This window comes from Erinaceus europaeus, chromosome 3 (genome assembly GCF_950295315.1).
Source record: "Erinaceus europaeus chromosome 3, mEriEur2.1, whole genome shotgun sequence".
In the NCBI taxonomy this organism is placed as follows: Eukaryota; Metazoa; Chordata; class Mammalia; order Eulipotyphla; family Erinaceidae; genus Erinaceus; species Erinaceus europaeus.
In genome coordinates, this window is record NC_080164.1 from 88289358 (window position 1) to 88301338 (window position 11981).

At 47.4% G+C, this 11981-nt stretch overlaps 1 protein-coding gene across 1 annotated transcript in view; it reads right to left on the reverse strand.

Moving 5' to 3' along the window:
• Positions 1-11981, reverse strand: part of SPTBN1 (spectrin beta, non-erythrocytic 1) — a 173852-nt gene that overhangs the window by 44073 nt on the left and 117798 nt on the right. Inside the window, exons 10-16 of the mRNA XM_060187644.1 lie at positions 11093-11251; positions 10152-10454; positions 7698-7851; positions 4980-5850; positions 4716-4853; positions 3060-3816; positions 998-1200 (exon numbers count right to left, since the gene is read on the reverse strand). Coding sequence (XP_060043627.1) covers positions 998-1200; positions 3060-3816; positions 4716-4853; positions 4980-5850; positions 7698-7851; positions 10152-10454; positions 11093-11251 — 2585 coding nt within the window. The remainder of the gene's footprint in view (positions 1-997; positions 1201-3059; positions 3817-4715; positions 4854-4979; positions 5851-7697; positions 7852-10151; positions 10455-11092; positions 11252-11981) is intronic.

An 11981-nucleotide genomic window follows, 5' to 3' on the forward strand; every position in this document is an offset into this window, starting at 1 on the left:
GGTCCCCAGGTCAACTTTCTACGTGAGGCCTAAAACTGATCCTTTGTGTCTATGCAAAGCACTCAGGACAAGAAACATACGCCCCTGCCTCATGCTCCTGAGAGGTGTCAGGAGATCTGTGAGAATGAAGGAGCAGTGGGATTAAGAAACTCTGGGGGAAATCTCATTGTGCAATGTGTTCTGAGTCAATACTCCCACCACCACCACCACTAGTGTTATCGCTAGAGTCTGGCACTTGCACAGTTCCACTATTCTTGGTGACCATTTTTCTCTTCCTTTTTGATAAAAGGTAAGAGACAGGGAGAATGGGAGACACCTGCAATACTGCTCCACTGCTTGTGAAGTCTTCACACACCCCCAACCCCCTGCAGGTGGGGATTGGGGGTTCAAACCCAGTCTTTGAGCATGCTAATGTGTGAGCTCTACTGGGGGGAGCCAGCATCCAGCCCTGATGAGTCAATCCTTGAAGGCATGGCTACAGCAGACTGCTACTCCACACTGTAGCTCTCAGAAGTCTCTTTTTTAAAAAAATCTTTATTTATTGGATAGAGACAGCCAGAAATCAAGAGGGAAGGGGGTGACGGGGTGACAGAGAGACAGAGAGACACCTGCAACACTGCTTCACCACTTGTGAAGGTATCCCCCTGCAGGTGGGGACCAGGGACTCGAACCTGGGTCCTCATACATTATAATATGGTGCACTCAACCAGGTGTGCCACCACCTGGCCCCTGCTCTTAGAAGTTTCTGGTAAGGATCAGATAAGCTTTTCAGGTGTTCTTTTCTCTCAAAGGCATTTGTACAAGTTGTACCAGAAGCACAGTTTGGGGCAGCCATGTGCTTTTCACTGATAAGTGGACCAGCTACCTGGTTCCCCACCCTGGATGATTTATACCCATAGACCCAAAGATTCTGCCAGTGATTCTAATGCTCTGGAGTCCCAGGGTGCAGGGCTCACATAAGGCAACTCCCCTCACCCTCCCCCAACAAGTGCCATACCTGTCATCGATGGAATCCACCTTCTCCTGGATGCGATCTGAGTTGATGTTCCCATCGCTCACCAGCCTCCGGCCAGTCTCCACAACAGCGTTGATCTTCTCCTCGTTGGCGTCCATGGTGGTCATGAAGTCCTCTTGCTTTTTAATAGCTGCTTCAGCTCCTTCCAAGGTGGTGGGCATCTCCGTGTGTGCCAAAACATATTCCTTGATGAGAAAGGGGGTAAGTCCAATAGGGTGAGATGACATGGAGCAGGACTTGTGTTCAGAATCATGAAAGCAATTCTTCCTATGTCCTAATTCCCCATGCCATGCGCTTTGAGACACTTGCTTCACTAACGTGAATGAAACCATCTATCAAATCAGAAAAAATAGAAACCCAGTGGGACACACCAAGAGTGATTAATTTTTCCTATGTGTTTACTACTTTAATGCCTCCCCACTCTCCCAACTGTGTGGGGAAAGCAAACTTTTTAAAGATTTTTTTATTATTTATTTATTTATTTATTCCCCTTTGTTGTCCTTGTTTTTTATTGTAGTTATTGTTGGATAGGAGAGACAGAAATGGAGAGAGGAGGGGAAGACAGAGAAGGGAAGAGAAAGACAAACACTTACAGACCTGCTTCACTGCTTGTGAAGTGACTCCCCTGCAGGTGGGGAGCCAGGGGCTCGAATTAGGATCCTTAAGCTGGTCCTTGTGCTTTGCACCATGTGCGCTTAACCCGCTGCACTACCGCCCGACTCCCAGCAAACAGTTTTTGTGCACCAGTCACCAGGATTCCCTCACTTAACTGTGAAGGCAGTAAGGACATATCCTCTAAACCTTTTCTTTTATGAGAAGATTAACAACACTAATGTTGCAGACCATCCTCGTCTGTTTTGCTTTCTCTGACCTCTGCCTTGTGTCATCTGATAAAATCCCTGACTCTTACAGAGCAAGGAAAGCAGAACCATTCTTAGACATAGTCAGACAGACCAACGCACAAACATCTTTACTTTTTACTGTGCTTTTCAAGCTGCATCAACACATCAAAGAATTAAAGTACTTCAACAGGCTACTATGAGGACATGCTGCAGAAGCTAAGAGGCCCTCAGGAGCATCTGAAATAGGAGTTTGAAAGGGAAGACTGCTTTGATGGACATCATTAATTCCTGTTTCTGCATTGGGATGGTCTGTTATGCCCTAGAAGTTGGTGGGTGGGGGAGCAGTGGCAGGAGTCACTTAAATTCATACAAATGTCCCCTCTCTCTCTCTCTCTCTTTTTTTTTTTTTTTGCCTCTAGGGTTATCGCTGGGGCTCGGTGCCTACACCACGAATCCACTGCTCCTGAAGGCTATTTTTTTTCCCTTGTTGTTTTATCATTGTTGTGGTTATTATTATTGTTGTTATTGATGTCATAGTTGTTGGATAGGACAGAGAGAAATGGAGAGAGGAAGGGAAGACAGAGAGGGGGAGAGAAAGATAGACACCTGCAGACCTGCTTCACCGCCTGTGAAGTGACTCCCCTGCAGGTGGGGAGCCATGGGCTCGAACCAGGATCCTTCTGCCGGTCCTTGCGCTTTGCACCACCTGCACTTAACCCGCTGTGCTACCGCCCGACTCCCAAATGTCCTCTTTTTTATAAGGAGAGATTTAAAACATTGCTACTACACTTATTTATTCATTTATTTTATTTATTTATTTTTTACTATACTTATTTATTGGATAGAGACAGCCAGAAGTTGAAAGGGAAGGAGAAGAAAGAGACAGAGAGATACCTGAAGATCTGTTTCACTGCTTGTGAAGCCTTCCCCTGCATGCAGGGACTGGGGGCTAGAACCCAGGTCCTTGCATACTGCCACATGTGTATACAACCAGGTGTGTCACCACTGGCCCCTTAATATTTTTTTATAGAGACTTTATTTATTCATGGCAAAGGTAGGAGGAGAAAGAGAAAGAACCAGAGATCACTCTGGTACATGTGCTGCTGGGGGATTGAACTCAGGACCTCATGCTTGAGAATGCAATGCTTCATCCTCTGGGCCACCTTGAAAAGGTGGCTGGGGACTACTCTGCTGGGTCTTACCTGGTTGTTGAGAAAGGCTTCGGCTTGCTTTGTGTCCCGAAGGAACTGCTGGTAGGCATGCGACTGGGAGAGAAGGTTCTGCCTGTTTTCCCACATCTTGTGGAGCTCGTTCCAGCCAGTGTCCAAAGCCTGCAGTCGTTGCCGCAGGAACATGTATTGGGCGTCGGTCTGCCCCTGGGTGACCATCTCGCCCATGTCCCTCATTTTCTGGTAGTCCTCCTCATAGTTGTCAATCTCATTTTTGATGTTCTCATGCTGTGTGAGCAGCTTCTCTGCTTCCGTCAGGGTGTTGGGCATGTCTTCTGAGGCGATGGCTGTCTGGGTCCGGGAGAGCCAGGACTGGAAGTCATCCAGGTCCCGCAGGAACTGCTGCAGCTTGCTGGCCTCCCCCAGCGAGGCCTCGCGATTCTTCAGGGTGGTCTTCATCTCCTCCCACACGTCGCTGATCTCGGCCAGCCGAGACAAGATGGCCTGGGCCTGGTCAGGGTGCTCGGACTCGAGCTTCTCTGCCTCCTTCTGCAGGTCGCTCAGCTTTGCCTCGATGGCTACCAGGTCCCGCTCCATGCCGGTCAGCTTGCGCTGCAGGGCCATGACACCAGCCAGGTCGTTGCCCAGGTCCTGGGTGGATTCGATCACCTTGGTTTTTTCCCGAATCCAGGATTTGGTCTCATTGCACTCCAGGTGGTAGTTCTGTATGCTCAGGGCAGACAGGAGGGCATCCTTCTTCCGGTCGACCAGTTCTCGGAACTGACTCCATCTGTGAGGACGGGGGTAAGAGGGAGAGCAGTGTGAGAGATGAGCTGAAAACTCACAGTCTGCTAATGAAATCAGCCATGATGGTCATTGCTCCTATCATTCCTGATCATCTCTGCTTGGCTACCTGCTTTCTGGAAAATCACATAGGCAGTATGTGGACACCCAACAGCACCACAACTCAGGGACAGAGTGTAATCTGGGAAAAGTCTACCATGAAGAGATTTGCTAAAGAGGCTGCTAGCTGTGCCAAGGTGGTGGCACAGTAGATAAAGTGTTGGGCCCTCAAACATGAGGTCCCCAGCATTGAATGTGTCAGAATGAAGATCTGGTTTTTTTTCTCCCTCTCTTTCTCTCTCTCATACATGTAAATAAGCATTTTTAAAAAGGCCAATTAACTCACATCTCTCATACACATTTTATTCATCTCCAAATTGCACCTGAAGACAGTTTTCCAAACTCAAAGGCTGGTAGGAACCTTCAGAACCAAGACCAGCTTGGTACCACAATATGCTCTGTGATACTCAGCAGAAAGATCAACCTGGGACAAAGGTTAATCTTGCCAAAGCAGACCTCTCATTGGGGAATTACATCCTAAAGATATGAAATGCTACCCCAGAAGTCATTTACAAAGGGACAGTTGACATGCCACCTTCATGCTAACCTCCCCCAGCTTGGGTTCAGGTCCTACTTTCAAATGGGGGGGGGCAGGTGCTGGCCTCCCCAAATGACCTCACTCTGAAAGCCATTTCTTGCAACACCTGTGTGTGCTGAGAGGCAGAGCCAATGCCAGCAGCACCGCCAATACCAGTGACCCCATGCAGGAAATGCTTTGTGAGTGACCTCACCCTCCCAGGCCCAGCACAGTGGGGGGAGCCAGCCCACAGCTGGCCTCATGCTCACCTCGTGTTCAGTTTGTCCTGCTGAGCTTTGATTTCCTTCTCGCTCGGGTGGCCACTGTGCATCAGCTGCCTTGCAATCTGGTTCACCACTGCCACCCGGGAGGCTTGGTTGTTCATTTCTGGCTCCAGGCTCTCAAATCTGGAAAGGGAAGAATGCAATGGTGTGGCTGCCAACTCAGTAACTAGTGCTAGCAGGAGGCGGTGGGTGGGTGTGGGGGTTTGCCCAGCACCCAACCCCGCTCCCCCATCCCTGTGCCCCACTCACCTGTGTTGGATGACCTCCAGGTCCTCCAGCTTCTCTGGGATCTGCATGTTGTTGAGCCACTGCTCCTTCTCGTCAATCCAGAGCTCACAGGCATCAGCTTCGCTGGACATCTTGTACAGGGCCAGGGTATCCTGCAGTGCCTGCTTCCGCAGCCTGGTCAACTCGGCCACCTCCTTGTAGCGCTCCTCGATGCCCGACAGCCGGCCTTGGACGTCTGAGGACTCGGCGTGTTCCTGGGGGAGAGCACTGGCCTGCTCGTGCAGTGAGTCAATGGTGGGCCTATAGTTGGCGATCTCCTCTGCCACGTCCTTGTGCTTCCTCACCAGAGACTGGGTGGAGTACTCGTCGTGGCCCACGTCGCTGCTGGAGACGATCTTGAGGATGTCCAGCATCCAGGCATCGATGTCATCAGCATCTGCTTGGAACTGGTGCAGCAGCGAGGCCTCCTCCAGGCGCTTTTTCCGGAAGGCTGAGAGCTGCCCTAGGTTGGCCCACTGCTCCCGGATGTAGGCGATCCTCTCGCGGATCTTCTCTGAGCCGAAGTGGTCCTCGGCGATCATGTCTTCGCCCTCCTTGATGGCCTGCTCAAAGTGGCCACTGCGGCCACTCATCTCGTCCTCGAATGCCCGGTGCTTGCTGAGCAGGCGGATGACGCTGGTAAGGTCTTTGCCGTAGTCATCCGAGGACAGGATCTTCTCCTTTTCCCGGATCCAGCCCTCTTCCTCCGCCATCTCCCAGAAGAACTTCCAGAGGCGGCGGGACTCTTCCAGGCGGGCCCGGCGCTCGGCAGCCAGTTGGCAGAGCTCTTGGTAGCAGAACTCCATGTGGGCCACGCGGTCTCGGATCACCTGGGGGTCGCAGGGCTTGTAACCTGTTTTAGCATCAAGGAAGGAAATGTGAGCATCTGGTGGGACTGCTAGGTGGCTGGTTCATTTCTAAGTACAGGGCCACACAATGGCACGATAAAGAGCTGTTTATGATCTTGAATAGAAGAGGAGGAAAGGGTAATGATAAGACTTGTTCCCCCCCCCCCCCCCCACAGCAGAATCACATATGGACCACATGAGAAAGATGACCTCTGTGTTTCAATGTTTTTAAAGTGGACTGGGAGGTGGTGCCGTGGAGAAGGTACTAGACTCTGAGGCATGAATGAGGTCCTGAAGTTTGATCCCTGGCATCATGTACAACAGTGATGCTCTGGTTCTCTGTCTCTCCTTTCTCATAAGCAAGTAATTTTAAAAAGGCAAATGTTACTCAAATCTAAGAAGCACAATCAAATCCTTCCAAATATTCCCTTTTTTAAAAGTTGTATTTATTTATTATTGGATAAGAATGGAGAGGGGAAAGAAAGATAGAAAGGAAGAGAGACATCTGCAGCCCTGTTTCACCACTCGAGAAGCTTTCCTCCTATAGGTGGGGACCAGGGGCTTGAACCTGGGTTGTTGTGCACTATAGTGTGTGCTTAACCAGGTGTGCCATCACCTGCCCCTGAAACATCCTTTAAACAGATAAGCATATGAACAGATGCTTTAGCAGCTGCACCAAGCTGGTAAGATTCAAGCAACGTTTCACTAGGCAAAGTTTCACAGCCCAATAACAAGTCGCTTGACCCCAAGCAACACCCCAAGATTCTTAAGAAAACACACACACATTTTAGAGTGACTAGCTACTGTGAAAACATTCAGGAGAGCTGGGTAGTGGTTCACCTGATAAGAGTGCACATAGTACCATGTGTGAGGAACCAGATGCAAGTTCCTGGTTCCCATGTGTGGGGGGAAAAGCCTCAAAGAGTGGTGTACTTCCTCCTCCACATCCTTTCTATCAAAAAAAGAAGTCAGTGTAAAAAAGACAATGGAGTATGGATTGATCAGTCAATGCCCATGTACAGCAGGGAAGCAATTACAGAAGCCAGACCTTCCACCTTCTGCATCCCACAACAACCGTGGGTCCATACTCCCAGAGGGATAGAGAATGGGAAATCTATCAGGGGAGGGGATGGGATATGGAGATCAGGTGGTGGGAATTGTGTGGAACTGTACCCCTCTTATCCTATGGTTTTGTTAATGTCTCCTTTTTTAAATAAAATAAATTGATTAATTTAAGCAAAAAAGAAAAAAAATAGACAATGGAGGGGTTGGGCAATAGCACAGCAGGTTAAGTGCACATAGTGCAAAGTGCAAGGACCGGCGAAAAGATCCCGGTTTGAGCCCCTGGCTCCTCACCTACAAGGGGGTTGCTTCACAAGTGGTGAAGCAGGTCTGAAGGTGTCTGTCTCTCCCCCTTTCTGTCTTCTCCTCTTTCCATTTGTACCTGTCCTATCCAACAACGACATCAATAACAACAATAATAACCACAACAACAATAAAACAACAAGGCAACAAAAGAAAAAAAAATAGCCTCCAGGAGCAGTGGATTCGTGGTGTAGGCACCGAGCCCCAGTGATAACCCTGGAGGCAAAAAAAAAAAAAAAGAGAAAAAAAAAGGGTAACAGAACAGAAGAGTAATCCAGCAATAACCCTAGCAATAACCTTGGTAGAAAAAAAAATTCAAAGGGCCAACTCATAGCATGTCATGTAAACATGATAGCAGAAAATACACTGGGAGCTATAATGGTTTAGTAACTTCAAAAGCTGCTATGTTATATATGCAACTGAGCTACTTGCATGAAGATGGGCCTCTGGTGCTTAAGAGGTCATGTCTACAGTGGGCCAGCCTCACCTTCGCCATCGGTTGCAAACTTCTGAGCGGAGGCATTGACACCTCTCACACGTTCTGCCTGGATCCCAATGTCAGCTTCAACCAGGGCATGCTTCTGTAATAGGTCTTCCACACCAAGCAAGTGTTTGCCGTAGTCTTGAGATAGTAATAGCACCTGTACGTGGAGGCAAAGGAAAGGACATCTTTGAGTATAGACTGGTAGACTACTGCAATCTTTGGACGAGCCAAGAGCCGACAACCAACCTGCACCCTCTCTCTGGTCAGTCATTCTCCCTGCATCTTTAGAAGGAAACGGTGGTGAGCAAAACAAAACAAACCTGAAACACTATCAATGGAGACTTAATAAATAAACCAAGATTCATCTAAAAGGAATATACAAGACAAATAAACACTAAGAAACACCAGAAAGAAGTAGAGAGAAAGAAAGAAAGAAAGAAAGAAAGAAAGAAAGAAAGAAAGAAAGAAAGAAAAAAAGAGAAGGGGAAAACCACTAAGGGAACACTGGGCTCCCCGAGGCTGCTCAGCTCTGGCCTATGGTGGTGCTGGGGATTGAACGTGGGAGCACAGAGTCTTTTTGCATAGCCATTATGCTATCTACCCAGGTCAACTTCTTTGGCTTTAAGTTTGAAACTGTTACCATTCTCTTTTGTTTGTTCAACCAGCCAAATTTAGAGGCCTCATTTCACAACTTCTTTAAATGGAATTTCTACTTCACTCATACTTCTGGGGGAAAAAAAATCCATAGTCCATCTGAATTATGTTGTGCATAACTAATAAAATAAAAAACACCCTTCTGCTAGATTTTATGGACATTTCTCTTTTCAGAGGTCAAGACAGCTTATACCTGAGGACACTATAAACCTAAGAGACATTACATGGAAAAAGTGATGGATATCAGCTGACCATGCCCCTCTGCCATGAACAGCTTAAGAGGTTAGCAGATGAGGGCTCACATATCCCAGGCAGGAAACCCCTTCCCTAAGGTCAAGCTTTAAGAACAGAGCATGCTGAGATATAGAAGCTTCATACTGCATCTGAAAATTGCTTTGTTCTGTTCTAGCTTCATGGGCAAAAGCCTCCCAGCTGGGAAATGCTCAACACAAAGAAGCACCCCATGACCTGTATAAGAGGACTGTTGACATGGAAGTTGACATGGGACTATGGCACAATGGCAGGTCTTCTTGGGAGGGTAAAAGCTTGCAAGTTTGTTCAGGATGGACAATAACAGGAGGAAATACAAATTGGCATTGACAGCCATTTCCAACCAGCACTGAATTATTAGTGCACTTAGTTCTCACTATAGCCATATGTGGTCTGAATTCAAGGAGGAAGTATGAGTCCTAAGGTAATCAAACCACACCAGCCTTCACAATGGGAACTTTGGCTGCTCTGTCCACACTACACTTTCTCTCCAACCTGCCCACATTACCTGTGTGGGCCTTCTCCCCATATGAGAGCCAGTAAGCTGGAAAAGCTAGCTCTGGGGGGCCAGGTGGTGGTGCAGTTGTTTAAGTGCACATAGTACTAAGTGCGAGGACATAGGTTCAAGCCCCCTGTTCCCCACCTGCAGGGGAGACTCTTCACAAGTAGTGAAGTATGTTTGCAGGTGTCTATCTTCCTCTCGACCCTTTGTCCTCCCCCCTCATATCTCAATTTCTCTGTTCTATCCAATAAAATGGAAAAAAATGGCCACCAGAAGCAGTGGATTCATAGTGCCGGCACAGAGCTCCAGCGATCTTTAGAGGCAAAAAAAAAGGAAAAGAAGGTGGTGCAGTTGGAAAGAACTAGACTCTCAAGCACAAGTTGTCCAATTTAATTCCTGGCATTGCATGTGATGTTTTGGTTCTCTTTTCTTTCTTTTTTTAAATTATTTTTATTTATTGAATAGATACAGCCAGAAATCAAGAGGGAAGGGGTGATAGAAAGGAAGAGACAGAGAAACACCTGCATGCTGTTTCACCACTTGCAAAGCTCTTGCCCTGCAGGTGGGGACCAGGGCTCAAACTCAAGTGCTTGTACACTATAATATGTGCACTCAACCAGGTGCACCATCACCCAGCCCCTAGTTCTCTGTTCTCACTAAAAGATAAATCCTTAAAAGACAAAGAAGGAAGGAAGGCTCAACTTTACTAAAACCCCAGAAAACTACAACCTGACTAATTTCCTAAAATGGAATAAATCTCAATTATATCTAAGTCACAGGAGACCTCCCGCTTCAGAATGTGTCTTGTTACAAACTGGCCACATTTAACATCTCACCTAATTCATAAGTGGGCTGAGCTTTCTGCCCAGGGCAATGTGGGTCCTTTTTCAGTGTTACAGGGTGCAGGTAATAGGGGTATCTGTGGTAGGTAGTGGGTGCAGTGGTGTCCCTGAATGTTGGGGAATGGTGGGCAGGTCCTGGAAAAAAAGCCTGATTGGAACAGTTCTGGGTTCTTTTCAGTGAGATCTTACCTTCATTTCATCCATCCAGTCCATAATGTAGAGCATTTCCTGGAATATCTTCTGCAGCCCCAGATTCATCTCAAGACGCTGCCTCCGTGCCCGGAGCAGTTCCAGCAGGTACTCCCAGAGCCGGATGACATTGTCCTTCCTGGCGGTGATGCGCTTGATGTCATGGTAGTTCTCAGCCTCCAGCTCCCTGGCCACAGCCACCACGGCCTGCACACGCTCCTCGTAGGCTGCAATGTCTGTTTCAATGGCCTCGTGCTTCTTTGTGGCCGCCTCGACTGCAGGAAGGTCAAACCCAAAGTTGTCCTGCAGAGAAATCAAAGAGAAAAAGAGGGAGCATGAAAAGAGTGATCCATATGGGATAGAGAAAGGGAGGGCAGAGCTAGAGTCCTCAGTGTGCACTTTAATCCTTGGTAGTTCTAGAGTCAAAACACTAACTCTGAAGCCCCAACCCCTGTACTCTCTTGCTTTACCCAACACCCTGGAAACATGGCTCTTATGTCTTCCCCAAACATAGCAAGTCAGCACAGTTCCATCTGGCTCACATTAGCAACTGATTTAGAAAACCAGAACAGACAATTGTTTATGGGGAGCTGAGCTGAAGAGAAAGCCATTTTTCTTTACTTCAGGATTGCCTTGAAGATAGTTCAGAGACTGAAGGCAAGAAGGAATCTTTAAAAATTACGTAAATGTGAGTGGTTCATGCACACTCACAGCCTCTAACCAAGTCCTGCTTGAGCTGCTTCCAAATCTAGGAAAAGCAAGACAAATGGAGAGAAAGTGCATTAACAATGTAAACATTGTCATGATGGGAAGTAGGCAAGACAGCAGTGATGCCACATTGTCAGACTGATTCTGATAAGCAGCTGTCTATGGAGCTTGTGTGCAGCTGTGCTCCCATCATGCCCCGGGAGCAGCCTCTCTAGGTGTGTCTGGAGCAGCACCTGAGACACGAGGCGCTGGTTTTCGCTCAGCCATGTTTCTCTCATAGCTGCCTTCCGATCAAATCTGCGGGCAAGCTGTTCCAGTTTCTCCTGTCGTATGAGCTCATTCCGCAGGGCCAGTTCTCTTTCGTGTTCTGCTTTTTCCAGTCTTTCCCAGGCCTACAGAAGTTTAAAGAAACAAACCAAAGAGATTGCTTTCCAAAACGTGCAAGGTACTATCCTCAGTTATAGTCAATAGAGAATATTTCTAAAAAAAAAAAGGTCTGAAAACGTAAAAGGGAAACCCTATAACTCTTTTTTTAAACAATTTTTTAAAAAAAATTATCTTTATTTACTCGATAGTGACAGTCAGAAACTGAGAGAATAGGGGGAGATAGAGAGAGACAAAGAGACAGAGAGACATCTGCAGCAATGCTTCACCAGTTGTGAAGCTTTCCCCCTGCAGATGGTGACTGGGTCCTTGTACACTGTAACTTGCTCTCAACCAGGTGTGCCACACCCGGCTCCTCCTATGACTCTTTAAGCCGAGAAAGGAAAAAACGTTTTCTCTTAGTTTAACCTCATGGGAACACTCTTTCTTATCTAAATCTAAAAGTCCTGTATTGTATTTGGAAAACGAAATCAGCTGACAGACATGAAGCAGTAAGTTATTATTATTATTATCTTTATTTATTGGATAGAGACAGTCAGAAACTGAGAGGGAAAGGGGAGATAGAGAGGAAGAGAGACAGAGAGACATCTGCAGCCCTGCTTTTTCACTTGGGAAGTTTTCCCCCTGCAGGTGGGGATCAGGAGTTTGAACCCAGGTCCTTGCATGTTGTAACATGGGCACACAACCAAGTATGTCAATACCTGGCCTGTTCCATTTTTTTCCAACCAGAAAATTGAT